This window comes from Dryas octopetala, chromosome 3 (genome assembly GCF_963921425.1).
Source record: "Dryas octopetala chromosome 3, drDryOcto1.1, whole genome shotgun sequence".
Lineage (NCBI taxonomy): Eukaryota > Viridiplantae > Streptophyta > Magnoliopsida > Rosales > Rosaceae > Dryas > Dryas octopetala.
The window spans coordinates 11,078,282-11,094,779 of record NC_141368.1 but is presented as its reverse complement, the minus strand read 5'-3'; the positions used below and the strand labels follow the sequence as shown (position 1 = coordinate 11,094,779).

Here is a 16,498-nt window from a genome sequence, read left to right as displayed (position 1 = left end):
TTCGTCGCCTAAACATATTTTTTATTTATTTAGATTATATATTTGAATTTAATATTTTAAAAAAATATTTATTCAAAAACTATATAAAACAAAATTAATAAATTTATATATCTAAATATTCATACAAAGTATGAACAATTTAATACTGTATGCAAATATAATCGGTACATACAATCACTAATGGCCCCCTAGGTCAGTAGCATCATCGGCACCGGTGGAGGAGTCTGGCATGCACTAGTCAATGTTTGGTGGCAGCACAAACACAGATACAATCCTGGCCAACTGGCCAAACATCTGCTGCATCTGATGCACCTTCCTCGTCTAATCTGCATATGCCGCTCTCAATTCTTCTAGCTGACCCTTCAACAGCTGCACTTCAGTGGACAGGTTGACTAATTCTGCAGATGGCTGAGACGAAGACCCGACGCTGAGATCACGAACCCGACCCACTCCCATTTCGCGTATCTCCCTACCACGCCTAACACCCAGTGTCTCCGTCATAATACAAAGACTGGCATCGCGATCGGGGACTGAGATCGACGCCAACAGAGTGTTCGGAGGGTACTGGTTGGCCACCTCCAAATAACTCGCCTTCTTGGCGAGCATCTCAGCCTTCAAAATGTTATACACAAGTTAGAAATTAGGAAATCAAATACAAATATTAAAAATTGTTCAATAAAACTAAAATATTAAAAACTAACGTGCTTCGCCATGCCCTTGTCGTTGCCGGGTCGGCCATAAACATTCCCGTAATTGTCAAGCTCCGGAAATTGCGAACCAGCCTGAAAAAGAATGTAATGTTGACAAAAACTCAAACAATACTATAGAATATATATATTAAATTAAATAATGGCGCACCTGACGATATGACTCCACCCGGTATGAGAAGGGCATGGAACCACCATGATGATCAATCCTTTCGGGCGCTTTCCGGTTCTTAAGATTAGCATTCGACTTCTTCTGTTAAATATTAAGCAAATTGTAAATGCATTAATGCATACATAATAAAGGAATAACATAAGAAAAAAATATTTTTGAAGTCTTAAAATGATATAACATACCAAAAATTTCGAACTCTGAAAATGAGTGCACAACCACTGCCACTGATCAAGCCGAGATGCCATATCCGGAGGAGGGCTGGCCAATGCCTCAGCTGCCAATCCAAACATGTTATATTTCATGTGCAGCTCGTGCTTCCATTGTGTGTAAACGTTTCTCAATAACTTCTCCATATACCTAGCTACATCCGGATCCTCCATCCGAATGTCATAGTTTACCTGAAAAAAATAATTATTAAATTGTTAGGAATGATCAAATTAATCATTTTGTATTAATCAAAATATACTCACAGAAATGGAGTCCATAATGCTCCTCTTGATGGCGTCATCAACCTTTTTCCAACTGGGGAAAAGCATGGGGCAGTCGACAAGGATAATCGCCCCGACAAAGGATGCGAAAGTACTATGGACCTCCTTGCTCAGTCGTAGCTGATCTTGCTGAAGAACGATTAGAATCCTCTCGTTCGTCGTGCGCGTGATTTGGAACGCCTTCAACCCTCTACTTATCCTCCTCGTGGTTTTGGTACCTAGAAAAACAAATATAACATATTAATTTCACAGTAATATTATAACATCTAAATAAAATTAAACCTAAACACAAGTGCTGTGAAAACATTTTTCTTACTCTCTGATGATGAGGCAGTACGAGTGGATGATGCAACATTATCATATAAACACTTTGTGAAAAAGTGTACAAGGAATTTGGAGGATTGGGTTATGTGATTTAGTCCAATTGTAATCTTATACTTGTTATTCTCATAGTGAAGAATAGAGATCTCTCCCAGGGACGTAGGCAGGAATTTTGCCGAATCTCGTAACAAATCTCGGTGTGATTGTGTGTGCTTGTTGGTTTATTATTTTATGTTTTCTTGGCCGTGTTTGTTCTTTATCTTTCATCGAATTATTGCTTGTACACCGTGACGATGAGAATTAGGATTTAATTCTCAAACTACACTATAACGGTGACCACGTCGGGCCCTCTGTGCCGACTGAATCGCAGACCCAGTACTAGATGAGAGATCTGGGGCTATCGCCGGGGTCGATTCGCCCTAGACTATGAGGTCGGGCTGTACTACAGGGGCGGGCTAGGCTGGGCTGGGCTGCAGGGGCGGACATGGATGCTGAACTGGACCTCCGGATCCACCCATGTTCGAGATCAAACTCATCTGCATAATTCAATAAATATTTATGTTAGTTAAAAAGAAAACTAAAGTAATGACTTACTAATCTGAATCATCATTATCATTTACTAATCTGAATCACCATTATCAATTACTAATCTGAATCACCACTAGAAGTACTCATTTCATCATCATCATCATCATCGATACCATCAACATCATCATCATCATCATCTTCATCTTCATCTTCATCATCATCATCATCATCGATGAAATCATTAACATCAATTCGGGGAAGTGGCCCAAGATCAATTGATAAGGCATCGATCTCAATTGGAAGAACGTCATGTATCTCGACTTGTTGTATGATAAAATCATTGTTGTATGGATTGGGTATGGTCGAAGATGAATCCTCTTGATAGGCCACGTCATCCTAATTTTCTCTTTCCGGAATATCTCATATATTTCGATTCTGAATCATCTGAGCTACTTTCCAACCCACACCTGCCTTAGTCACTTTCGATTCGGAAACGTTAAAACGTTAAAGTCACTTTGGGCGACAAAATGTTAAGTTCCTCGCCCAAATCATTATTACAAAACGATCATTCCTACATTCGAGCTCCGATACCAAACTTCTACATCTCCAATTGACCTAATTTTCTGCAAGAATAATCTTTGAGTGAGAAACTAATAAATGAACAGTTCGGATCATTGAAAACACGATCGACATATGAGATTGTACATATAAATGAACGGTTTTTACACTTGAAGAATAAAATTCTATTAACTCTTTCGTTAAAACCTTGTAGCTTCAATAATTGTGAAGACCACAACGTGATTATCACGATCAGAGCCATTCATCATATACGTTCATACTCAAAGATCAACCCTGCAAAAAATTGGCTCAATCGGAGTTCATCTACCCGTTCGATTATTATTATAAGAATCAAGATCGTTCATACACCCTAAATGTCAAACCTAACTTCTATATCTCCAATTGTGATCATTTTTTGCATGGATGATCTTTAAGTAGGGCACAAAGAAATGATCGATTCGGATCGTTAAAAACACAATAGAAAAGTGATATTCTACATACAAATACACTTAAAGAGTATAATTCTATAGCTTTTTCGTTGAAATTTTGTCGATTCAACAATTGTGAAGACTACAATGTAATTTCAAGAATCGGAGCCGTTCATTTTATTCGTTTATACTCAAAGATCATTCCTGCAAAAAATCGCCCAAATCAGAATTCATCTACTCCATCGATTAGTATTAGCAAATTCTTGATCATTCATACATTCGAGCACCGTTACATAACTTTTACATCTCCAATAATCCTAATTTTTTGCAATGCTGATCTTTCAATGAGGAATTAAAAATTGAACGGTTTGGATCGTTGGAAACACGATCGCATTGTATGAATAACATATATATAATTGTACAAAAAAAAAAAAGGAATAACCCTTGGGCAACGAAATTTGTTGTCTCCCAAAGTACATTTGGGCACGAATTTAAGGTTTCCTCGCCCAATGTATTTGTCAATTAATATTTTGGCGCGTGAGTTTAGGAGACGAAATGATGTCGTCGCCCAAAGTAAATTTAGGCGAGGAAGATGGTATTCGTCGCCCAAAGAACAAGTCATCGCCCAAATTTGTATGACATTGAGCGACAAATTTTCTTGTTCGTCGCCCAAAGTTTCGTTACCCAAATATGTTTTTCTTGTAGTGTTAGTAATGCTGAAAAAGTAAACCAATTAGAATTACCTTTTCTTTTCCATTCCTATGTTTGCTTTGTGTAGGAATAAGAAATAAAAATTATTCTATTTTTCAATTATACCCTCATTTATTATATATATATAATGTGAAGAATTTGTTGTGGTTAAAATTGATATCATCAAATATTAAATTAAAGGGATATAATTGTCTAGAAAAGTGTAATTAATGCTTTCTCAAGGAAAGAGAAAACAAAACTCAAGCTAAAAGGAAGGATATTCATTTTCTCTCATCTGGGTGCATCAGATTCTCATGAGCCAGGAAACTAATTTTCATGGCTGTACTTACCAAACATGAGAATGAAATTATTTTCTCATTCCAACCCTTGTAAAACTTGAACCAAACGGGCTCTTATAGTTGAGAGAAAAAAAAAAGTAGAGAAGAGAGTGTGTTACTTGATAAGTGTTGTTTTTTTTTTTTACCTCATTCTTTCATTTTACACATTATCCTTAAAAAATATATTTTTTTTTTTATTCAGTATGTCTAAACTACACATTAATCAAAAAGGGTCATTGAATTCCTAGCTAATTTTTTAGTGTGACCACATACAATATGATTAATTTCTCATAAAATAATAATCATAGATCGAGTTAAGTGGTTGCGATTAAAAACATTCATCACAGTATAGTCCACACTACAGTCCAAGAGGGTAAAAAGGGAGGCAGGGCTAAGAACAGGGACGCAAAACCCATGCAAATGGAGAATACATACAACTCAAAGACAAGTAATATATATTGGAGGGTCCTCGGTATTAACAATTAGGTAGACACTAGTTTTCTTGATCTTGTTATTTGTTTCACATCTAATGCATGCAGTCCCACTTTTCTATTACTTAATAGTTTATTTCTATGCTAGCTACTTGAAAAGTAAATCTCTCTTTGACTCTCTCTCTCTCTCACTCAAGAGAGAGAGAGAGAGAGAGAGAGAGAGTTAACCCGGCCCCCATATATAATGTGAAGAAGGGTGTAAGTTGCTTCTCTTTTTCTCTTGGTGGTGGTGGTGTACTGGTGTGTGTGTGTGTGTCTTGGGACCCAACACAAATTGAAATTAGAGAGAGGGGGGCCGAGAAAGAAAGGACAAAAAGGGAGACCACCCATATCTTAATTTTCCTTTTCTTCTACACTTTACCCATACACCTCCATGTTCTTGTGCTATCTACACAAGACAACCTCTTAAATCTTCTGATCATCAAATATATACCTGCATTTAATGCTCATTTCTACCTCTCTCTCTCCCTACACTACATATACCACACACCAGTAGTTCATTAGCATTACTACTACAATACTAACATCCCAAAACCTCAGAACCTGCTCTGCTAGATTTCCTTGCTACCCATTGTTTCAATCTTAATATGTCAACCATTACTACTACTACTACGCGTTTCTGTCTCCTTCTTTTTCTTGTATGCCTTTCTTTGCATGCATGTGATGCCCGGCATCCCGGTGCGTTACTTGATCATAAGAAGCAGCCTGAAAACACAATCTTTCACTTCAACACCATGGTTGGTACTCCATCAATAGTCATGCATATATATATATATATATATATATATATATTGTTAAACTAATATTACTTCTTCTTCTTCTTTCTTTTTTCATTTTTTCTTTATCTGGAAGAATAGAAATCCGAACTTCAAATCTCTTCCAACAAAGTGAATCTTCTTCTTTCACTTTGAGTTGTGGCATAGCATAAATAGAAATTATATATATATGTGTGTGTGTGTATTGGGTAATTAAATTTAATGGTATTTTGTGCAGAGTACTGATGAAGAAAGGGTAGTTGTGCCAAACGTGAAGTCTTTCACATCACCAAAGACAGTAGTACCTGAAGAAGTGAGTACAAAAGGAGAAAGCAGCCAATTGATTGAGGATATTGATCATGATGATACTAAAGAATCCATACAGTACACAAAGAAGGCCAAGGCCAACCTCATGAAAAAAAGAAAAGGATCAATTACAACTTCATCATCTGCAAGCTCATCAGGTACTGCAGCTCATGTTCTTCAAAGTGCATATCATGGTCATAAGACGACGCCGTCTCATCAGCAGCAGCTGTTTTCATCATCATCCTCCTCCTCATCAGTTTCATGGCGTGTGCCGAAACGTAGTGTTCAGAAGCAACCTGGGTTTAATGTGGACTACTCACCCCCAAAGACACACCCTCCTTCTCACAACTGAAGTTCTATTAATGAATAACAACATCCATCGGTCATCAGTAGTACTTATTTACTGGCCGGTTTTGGTTTATTCCCCTCTTTAATTAATTTGCAGCAATATATATTAATACTAATATATACTACTACTTCTCTTGGATCGTCAATGCATATTCCATGATGATCGATCATAATTCATATCATAGCATGCATGCATGTGTGGGAAGTTGTCAAGAAGTACTTGTAGGACCTCATAGACGTCCTAGCTAGCTATAGCTAGGTATATGTAGGGTGCAAATTAATGCTTGCTAGCTAGTGTATGTTGCTGGCAAAAGTACTATCACATATATATATATATATATATATATGACTCATGTATAACATATAATGAAATTCGAGTGGATATTATATACCACTTACTATGCTTAATTTTTATCCCCTTTTGTTTTTGGCCAGAATTTTTCATCCCATATATATATATATATTAATGTACATCGATCAGATAATGCTAGCTAGTTCTTCTTATTCTTTTCTACTATTAATTTTTCTTCTTTCTTCTACCTTGTTACATATTGTTGTAGTTAGGAGTACTGTACGTAGGACGTGGGATTCGATCATTACTCGATATTACTTTGACCTCTTCACGTGGGGGTGTTAAAGATTGGTGCAAATTAAGACATGTACATACACACCTGCCTAGCTAGCTAGCTATTCTAGTTTTAGATGGTTATTTTTGGCAAATGAATGGTTCGGCAATTGCATGCACTAGCGTTAACAATTAATGGCAAAAATAATTTAGGGTATATACATCACCACATGCTCAGTCTCACTGTAAACGGTAATGCCAGCAGGAGATCGATCATATATATATATGATACACATTTATATGTTCAACCAATCCGCGCAAGCAAATTAAGCTGGCTGTACTGCACGCATGCATATATGCATGTGGTGCAAAACTGTGCTTATATATGCATATTAGTAGCCCGGCCAGTAGATACATATTGATTTGTTAACTTGTTCGATCAGAATCTTCAGATGATATGTTGGGACCAATTCGATCGTTGAATTATATATGTATGTTATTCGATCTGTCCTCATCTTTGACCTTAATTTGATCGATAAATGTTGAGCATGCATCTTCAAGTTTGTTGTCAAGGCTGGTAAACAATGAATTGGATTAAAAAGCATTAAATAGGTGATACACTTGACTGATCGAAGGGAATACATATATCTATTCTAAGACTAATTAATTGATGTGGCCGGTGAGCATATTGGTTGTGAGATGAAGTGGTGGTGTGTCTTAGTTAATGAGGGATGGCACTTATGTATACTATTTTGACCCCACATTACTTATTCTAATTGATATATTCCTTTGTTTGGAAGCTTAGCAATGAATCTTCTAAGAGCAATGCTGTGAACACAAAAACATGCATGAGTGGGGACACTATTTCAATTGTTGATCAGCTCAATTTGAAACTTATCTATATTTTTTCCATTGATGCGTGTCATCCGTGGCCATGTTAATCTTTTCTGTATCGTTTCAATTTTATCGGATGTCTCCAAAAGAACAAATTCATCTATATGTTTCTTGATTAATGCGTGTACATATGTTATCCTTACGCACAGGGCCATGCTAATCTTCCCTATATCGTTTCAATTTATTGAATATCTCAGAAGAAACAAACTCATCTATATATATTTCTCTATTACCTTAAATACTCATATGTCCAGCCTAGTGGCTAGTAGTACTATTAGTGAATTGGGTTCAGATTATTTGCCTCTTATATATGGTTCACAAAAATAAAAATATGACTTTAGGTATACTTGATTCTTTTTTTAATTATTTTTTCTTGAGTGAGATGTGTACTTAATTTTTAATGACACTTAGTAAACTCTAGCTCAATTCGTATTGAGATGAGGTGAAAATATGGTAGATTTTAAGTTCAAAATTCAATGTAATAAGAAAGAAACAAATTTGAGAGATGAAGGATTTTAAACCCCAAAACCCTGTAAATAAGGTTATGATACAATGTTAAACAATCACTGTACCCAAAAACTTAAAACGGTTAGAATTTAACCAATAATATATATCAATCTAACAATTTTATAATTTCAAACTAACAAGGTAAAGTTAAAAAAACCCCACAAATGCAACCGAAATGCAAGCCCCAACAATGCCACCCAATGTTACTGGTAATACGTTTGTGACCTTTTGGCGGGTCCTTAATTGCCTAACTTTTTGAGGTCGTTGACAATGCAATAAACTTCTAAGGCCAAGTCCACTTAGTCCCTTTTTATTTTCATTTTGTTATGCCAAGAAAAGACAGTGAACCTTTTCTGCTGCTTGACCTTCATCGCATTATATAATATAATTGTTCACAAAACCATCCGCCAATTAAGTCCATTTGATTTGATTGTTTATTACTCAACAATAGTTTAATCACATACGTACATCAACAATATATAGTGGTCATTGGACACCATGCCCCAGAGGACCCAGACCTAACAATAGAGAGACATAAGATGCAACATTTTCAAGGGTGTCTCCCAAAAACACATAAACTGTAAATGTAATTTAACTGACTTTTAAAATCCCAATAAACCAAATTATGATAATCAAGAATTTAAGTACCATCTTTTTTGTACATGGGTAATGGAGACAAACATCCCATGTATCCCTAGTAGCCAAAATTCTCAACAAAGCCAACAAACAAATGCCATAAAAATGAACCCAATGTGTCTCTTCCCAATGTGATCCAATGGCTCAAATTGCACCCCACCTAATCCCCATCACATAGCCTTGTTAATTTCCGTTCCTTGTTTCTTTGTTTTTTTCTTTCTTCCTCATTCATCCCAAATAAAGAAAAGAAAAAAAAAAAAAAAAAAAAAGAGGTAGGAGAAAGTTGGAGATTCCAAGATGAGATCACTTCTGTCTAGCTAATTAAGAAACCAGATTTGAAGCTCCCTATACATTTTGTCTCCCAAGATTTAGTGGAGCTGGCCAACCTTGTTTAACCAATTAATTTAATTTGTATTTGTACTCTAATTTATATAATATTGGGTTAAGTACTCCTCATCCATGCATGCCTCCTCAGCCTCTGCTTGGAGGTTGGAAATTTTTGTTGTACTTTCTGAAAGCTTAGATGTAAACTTGTTTCAAGAATTTGCTTGAACAACTGGCAAGCAACTGGGGAGCTTTTATAATTTTAGGATCTCAATGAAGGATCAGTACGTGCTGTCTTATATAATAAGAGTGCTGCTATTTGCACACCCTTTTTTTCTCTTTGCACACCCTTTCCTAAAAACAAAAAAAAACTCAAAGGAAAAGACCCTTATACCCCATCTATTTTTCTTTTTGCACACCCTTCCTAAACAGAAAAAAAAAACACACACCCAAAAATCACACACCCCATCCCCATCTCCCCCCCCCCGTACACACTCCCTCACCCACACACCCCATCCCCACCTCTCCTCTCTCCGGCACCACCTCTCCTAATATTTGATTCTAGAGAGACGTACTCGGGGGTACCAAATAATTCAATATATATATATATGGGTAATTAGGCCTTTTATGGTCTGTTGTTGATAATTCAACATTCAGTAAATGCGATGCTTTTGGCAGATTATGTAAGCAGGGAACTAGTCCATATCGATCAATTTCTGTTTTTTGTTGTTTGTCTGTATGTTTGCCTTTTTACCAGGCTGTTGTTTGGAGGCTTTTTATCAGGATGGTAGGAAACCTGCTTAAATTACTTTGGAGATGATAAATAACCTCCAGACGGACCAGACCACAACTATTTTATCAGCACCAGGTGCGCAGGTAGGCTCATTTCTCAATAGTCACCCAGGACCAAAGCTTAAGGTGCTGGCACATAACTTCTGAAACATAAATGTGAAAACTGCATCATTAATCATTTAGAGAGGGAAAAGTCCGCGGTTTAACAGATTCGCCTGCATTGTTTTAGCCCCTATAACTTCAGATTTTCATGGATATAAACCACAATTTAAGGTCTTGACCACGTAGAATCACACTGCAGTTGAGGGCTGTGGATTGAGTCAAGTGTAACCTTCAATTAGAAAAATATATGAAGGAAAACAATGCAAGACTTTCGACTGACAAACCATTGAAACGCATGGTTACATCTCAGACTGAATTTTCTATTCATAAAACTGATAAAATTGTTCATTATGTGACAGGTTTCCCATACTTAAATGGCCAACCAAATAAGATAAACCAAAAACAAACTGTAGACATGGTGCATACCATTTGAAGGAGAGTCAATATATGTTGCAACCTATGCTTTCCTATTTTACAAGAGATATTTGCAGACCAATGTTATGTAGAGTGTAGACATAACATGACAGGGGCATCCACCGAAAAGCAACTCCACTTAACAGAGGCAAAAAAGCAGAGGAATAATACAACAAAGCTATTTCTTATTGCATATGCAAACTACTTATGTTTCTTCTGTACAGTGGGTTTTCAAGCATATGCATATGCGCCACCACTAACCACCATCTTCCTTTCTCGCAGCAGTACCACCATCGGACCTTCCTCGCGCGCAGGCCGTTCGGTAGTCATCCGCCGAAACCGGCGGGTTCGTTCGGTAGCCATCCGTCGAAGCTGTCAGTTTCGTTCGGCAGTCATTTGCCGAAACCATTAGTTTCGTTCGGTGGTTGTCTACCGAACCAACCGCAGCGACAGAGAAAGGGAGGGAAGAGAGAAGGGAGAGAGGAGAGAGGGAAGAGGGAAGGAGAGAGAGAGAGATGGAGGAGCCGAGGAGGGGCTTCCGGGCTGGTTGTGGTGGCTGTTTTGGGGGTGCTGTGGTGATGGTGCATGCGGAGAGAAAGGAAGATGGTGGTTAGTGGTGGCGCGCGGTGGTGGTGCTGCGAGAAAGGTGGTGCTGCGCGCGGTGGTGATTGGGCGAGTGGAAAGGAGAAAGGGGCTGCCGGGCTTGGAAGGAAAAAAAAACAGAGGGCTGCGTGGGTGGGTGGGTGTGGTCGGGTGGGTGGGTGTGGTCTCGGGTGAGGGAGATGAAGGGGGGTGTGTGTGGCTGGGTGTGTGTGTTTTTTTTTGTCTGTTGATGGGGTGTGCAAAAGAGAAAAAATGGAGTTGGGGTGTGTTGGGTGAGGGTGAGTGTGAGTGTGGTCTTTTCCTTTAATTTTTTATTATTTTTTTACAAAAGGGTGTGCAAAAAGAAAAAAAAGGGTGTGCAAATAGCAGCACCCTATAATAAAGGTGCCAAACGGGCCAAGTGCGGCCCATGTATAATGGGTTTGTTAATGTCGGATCTGTCCTATGATTGTGCTGGGCTTTAAACGAACCAGGCCTTTGGCATACAAGCCCTTTACTTGTAGTTTTTTATTTCCCTTTTTGAGTTAAAACTTATTTTATATATAAATATATTTTAATTCAATGCTAAGATTTTTTGCTTACATAATAACAAAGATGGGCTTTTTTTAGTCCAAAAGACAAAATAATTCAGAAATTTCGAAGCTGTTCACTATAAATGGAATGATTGTCTATTGAGTAGAGTCTCAAGTTTAAGGTTAGGGCTTGTTTAGCAGTGCTTTTAGAAGCTTTAAAAGTGCTTTCAAATAATTAAAAGTGTTTTTTCTTGTGTTTGGCAATCGAAAATAAAAGCGTTTTTGAATTATAAAAGTACTTAGAATCACTTCCTGTTGAAGCACCTACCAAGTGCTTCCTCATGAAGCGCTTTCAAGAATATTCACAAGAATCACTTGAATTTTTTTTCATGTTTTTCTAACAAAAGCGTTCCTAGTGAAAACGCTACTAAGTGAAAGCACTACTAAATGAAAATGCTTCCTATATAAGCATTACCAAATAGGCCCTAAATCTCCTATCTCCACCATTCCAACAACAAAAAGCTAATGGCCAAAAAAAAAAAAAAAACAACAACAAAAAGCTATTCTCAATATTAAATTTATAATTGTATTACTCTAATCTATCTCTTTCTTTACCATTTGTTTTGGGTTAAATTGTGTACTGTCTATCTCTCTACTCTTTCTATTATGTTTGTAATTTGCATTTTATTGAACGTATAAACGTCGTCGTTTTTATCTTCGCATTCCTGAAACGGTTCTCGTTTTTTTACCGCCAAAACAACTTTCCCAAATTGAAAAATAAAACTGAAGATTTTCCAACAACTACACAACAAACCGAACAAAACACTTAAATTTTTCTGTAGAGAGAGAGAGAGAGAGGGAGAGATGGAGGTGAAGAAAGCAGGAGCGTCGTTGGATTCGCTGATCTCCGCGTTCAACGGTCGGATCGCGGAGCTTCAAGACCTCGTTATCGCGCGAAACAGTAAGTAAAGACCCAACTGCCCACTTCTTTATTCGTTTTCTCCAATAACAGGCATCCACGTAAGCTCTAACATGTCCACGTGGCAGTGTACCCGGCCAGCAGCGTCACCGATCTGTCGGCCGTCGACGCCGTGTTGAAGGCCATGGAGCTTCAGGTGCAGGCCATCAAGGACCGCTTGCGCGACGAAACCCTAGCCATCCCCAAAGCCAAAGTACTTTTCTCTCTCTCTCTCTCTCTCTCTCTCTGTTTGGTTGCTGAGAAAATATAAGAAATGCTAAATATGTCAATGTGTTAGATTTTAATGTTTTCATCATTCAGCTTTTGAAATTAAAGAAAGATTTCGAATTAGTTCAAATGTTCGGTTGTGTTTGGCTACGTAGAAAGTAAAGCTACAAAATGAATTTAAAATTTTAATCTTCGGACTAGGGAAGTTAAAAGAATCAATTTTCATCATCTTGTTGCCTAGAAACTATTTAACTAAGCCTAGGAATTTTACTTGTTCTTTTTTTTTTTTTTATAAGTTAGTGATAGTTCGGTGGGTTGACTACTTGTATAAATTTTCATGAATTGTAATTAGATGTTATAATGTGATGGCAGAAACTCATCGATGCATCGCTGAAGCAGCAAAAGAAATTGCAGGACATGTCAGTTTATGCGCCCTCGCATATTCCTGAAAGAATGTCTATGTTGAATTTGGATACTAATAGATGGTAATACAACTTTCTTAGGCTTCCTCGTATTAGATATTTTTGATTGAGTTTGAAATTTATTTGTATTTGGTAGATAGAGAATTTATATTGTTTCTTTGTTTCAGTTTATTGCCGGAGGGCTCTCAACAAAACACTGGTTTTGTGCCCTTGAAGATTGAGGACGAGCCTGCAGCACTACCTAAGGTAAGAGAACAGTCAATGCAATCAATAATAGACACATTGATGCCTGTGACGTCCTGCAATTGAAAATTTCCGCGCACACACGTGCATGTGTGTGGTGATGGGGGTGGGTGGTTGTATGTATATATAGCTAACCATACAACCATTATGCAGCAAAACTTTAAATATCCCTTGCAGAATCCTGTCCTTCTTATTTGTGCACTTATTCGGATAAATAATTGCTTAATATTTCTTAAATAGTGATCCTTTTCTTCATACTACTGGTAAGTTTTTAGGTTTAGGAGTATTATCTTATTTATATATTGTTTTTTCCTTGTATTTGGGAAATGATGCACAGAAAATGATAGTGGAAGACTGATTTTTCAGTTATTGGCTAGCTTGTCCTGGAATCATCTTTAGTTATATGTTGCAATTACAGTATGAGGGTCACCTGTTCTTGTTAATTTCAGGAGAAAAAGGGCCGATCAACTCCACCATTGTGGTTCATAACTGCTGAAGAGCTGGATTCCTTGTCAGGGTGAGTAAAATTCACTTTGTTAATTTATTTTTACTTTATCTATTAAGAGAGAGTATCATCTTCACTGTCTGCTTTTGCACAACATCAGGTTACATGATAGTCAATTTTATATCTGACATAGTGACATAGACATAGACTGTCCAATGGCACATCCCAAAACCAAGTTGTAAAACTGGGACAAAGAGGAATAATAATTGTGTGCATCTATATAGAGGTGGAACTCTTTAATTTTTTTAAACTAGTATTGTCTCAAATGCTTTACAACTAATGTTGGCTGTCACCTCCCCTTCCAATTCCAAAGAAAAAATGACTTGTGACTCCACTTGAATATACATCCACAAACTATGACATTTGTTTTTGTTGATAAATAAAAAGTTTGTTGAAAAAGGCTCCCTCCTAGTACGTAAGAAGTATACACAAAATGGAGCAAAAACAAACAGGCTACTGGAATAAAATGATGCGAAAGCAAGAAATCTGACAGAGCTAGAGAAGATGTATGAGGTGTTGTCTTTGTCCACTGATACAGATATCTCATAAAGTGATCCTTCAATTTCATTGAAGAATGTTCTGCTTCTTCAAAAGCTCTACAATTCTTTCCAACTATAATATGATCTGCATACTTTGACGATAAAGGTTTCTGATTCCACTAATTATAACATTTCAAGGAAACTCTAACTTTCTTTATTTTGCCTTAGAAGATAGGAGAATTTGGTAGCTAGGGACTCAAAAGTGAGGTGATATATATTGGGAAATTGAATATCTCTCCTTTTAATTTTCCCATTTTCTGTCCATGGTGTAGGTGATGGAAAACAGGTCTTGGGTATGTAGTCCTTATTTATTAGGGCCATTTTCTTGTTCTAAGTATTGCTAACTGCAGATACATGAGAGGAAGGCTTACACTGGAGAAGATCAATGCAGCTATTAGTGACATGGCAGCATATGCTGAAGCAAATGCTCAGCTTATATCTGCCCCGAAGAAGAAGGTTTGCATTCCTTCCTGATTTTTTTTATTTGTACATAAATACTCGCACAGGTCTGACTCTGGCTATCAATTATCATGCAGCTGGCAGGAGATATTTGGGAAAAGGCCTTGGTAAGTGAATGCAAACAGGTTATGGGGTCTCAATTTTCTGGATGTTCCATTGGTGGCTATTTGGGCCTATAGGCTACTAAATCAGAGGTAGCTCCTCTATCATCATATAAGCCTCTCCATCCTTGGTGAAGGTTGGAATTGATCCCAGGGCATGGTGAGATGACAAAGGAGTTTACCAGCCAAGCTAGCTGGTACCGTTTACAACATTTCAAATTTCTAAATACTAAGAGGCAATGCCCCTTTTTCTGTTCCAACAACATTGTTGTCTGTTACAAACAATGCATCTAGTAGGATCTAGGAGCATGGGAGTCTGTAATCTGTATTACCATTTGAATCGATGGGCTTGTCACTGCTGGTTAACTTGTCAAATTCCTAAGAATGGTATGTAACTGTTCATTTATGCAATTTGTATCTAATACTGCCATAAAATATGCAGGAAGTAAGAGATATTGCAATGGCAGAAGCAGTAAAGGGAAAATACTTCTTTCTCGAAACTGACATGAAAGGACCAACTTTGAAGCTTGACAACACTGGAAAAGGGATACTAACGGTAATTGTGTGCATTCTTGTCTTTATTTTCAAGGTTTTATTAAGTTAAAAATTAGAAAAAATAATGTCATTGTGCAATTAAGAAAACTTCAATGGTTTTTGCATCACTTGAATTGAGTACATACATCGACCTCCCATGCTTCATGAACTAGGAACTTGGAATATTTTATGTATTGGTCAATACCCAGGTAATCATTTTAAGCAAGCTGTACTTGATTTCGTGAGGATTGATACTAAATGGTTTTAGGATACTCGCTACTGCTGTTTAAACAGTACAAGATTCATTGTCATTTACTTTGTTGTTAGAACAGCGTATTAACTGCTAAATGAAGGATAGTGACTGTACTTAAAAAACTTTTTCTTGGTTAGTAGTTAGTTGCTCAACTCCCATTTGCATTGCGATTTGCAGATGCTTTAAAGATTAGCATGAACATTAATCATGAGTTAACACCTTATTTCCTAGACACCCTTGTTTCTAATATCTTTTTGGTTGAGACAGGTAGAGTTTTCCAGTCATGTAGAATAAGAATTTCTGTGCCATGCAATGCCGAAATATGACCTAGTTAGTACTTAGTAGTCACATTTCTCTTTTCCTAATAACTGATAAAGAAAAAAACAAAAGAAAAGTGTTTCTGTGCTATAGCACTTGTCTTTCATGCCTTTTCTTACAAGCTCAGCTACTTCAGTGAAGAAACTCTTATCCTTGTGCATTTTGCTACTTCACAGGTTCTTCGTCACCTTGGTCGAGTAAGCGAGACGCGGATTGGATCTCATCGAGTGATCATTCTTTTGAAGCCTCTATGATAGGGATTGCTTCATTTCAAAGAACCCATGGTTTGGATCTTAATCTTTTGCAGTTTTGGATAAAACTGCAAGTTGTTACCTTGCATCCAAGTTTATTCTCTGGACTAGCAAGGTGTATAAATGTGGAGAAGCTGATGTTCTAGCCTTTGAGGCTGAACTCAATTGGATTCTAAATCTTATTTGAAAATTTGTGAAAACAGTCGTT

General features: G+C 37.2%; 1 protein-coding gene, 1 non-coding gene and 1 pseudogene across 2 annotated transcripts; 1 reads left to right on the top strand and 2 right to left on the bottom strand.

The window, feature by feature from the left end:
• Window positions 1–7,585: 7,585 nt before the first annotated feature.
• Window positions 7,586–7,681, bottom strand: LOC147290843 (U6 spliceosomal RNA; annotated as a pseudogene).
• A 10-nt stretch (window positions 7,682–7,691) lies between these two features.
• LOC147290842 (U6 spliceosomal RNA) lies at window positions 7,692–7,793 on the bottom strand. Its single transcript, XR_015121560.1, has one exon. It is a non-coding gene; the product is annotated as a U6 spliceosomal RNA (small nuclear RNA).
• Window positions 7,794–12,303: 4,510 nt separating this feature from the next.
• LOC147290841 (spindle/kinetochore-associated-like protein) lies at window positions 12,304–16,497 on the top strand. Its single transcript, XM_086238286.1, has 9 exons — window positions 12,304–12,440; window positions 12,527–12,651; window positions 13,038–13,150; window positions 13,255–13,333; window positions 13,780–13,847; window positions 14,725–14,830; window positions 14,911–14,940; window positions 15,377–15,490; window positions 16,216–16,497. The coding sequence occupies exons 1-9, from the start codon at window positions 12,344–12,346 to the stop codon at window positions 16,291–16,293; spliced, it is 810 nt and encodes a 269-aa protein (XP_086094412.1). The 5' UTR covers window positions 12,304–12,343; the 3' UTR covers window positions 16,294–16,497.
• The last annotated feature ends 1 nt before the right edge of the window (window position 16,498 follows it).

Coding starts and splice junctions, on each gene's coding strand:
- LOC147290841 (XM_086238286.1), top strand. CDS start 12,344: ATGGAGGTGAAGAAAGCAGGAGCGTCGTTGGATTCGCTGATCTCCGCG. Junction 14,831..14,910: donor TATCTGCCCCGAAGAAGAAG/GTTTGCATTCCT, acceptor ATTATCATGCAG/CTGGCAGGAGATATTTGGGA. Junction 15,491..16,215: donor CTGGAAAAGGGATACTAACG/GTAATTGTGTGC, acceptor GCTACTTCACAG/GTTCTTCGTCACCTTGGTCG.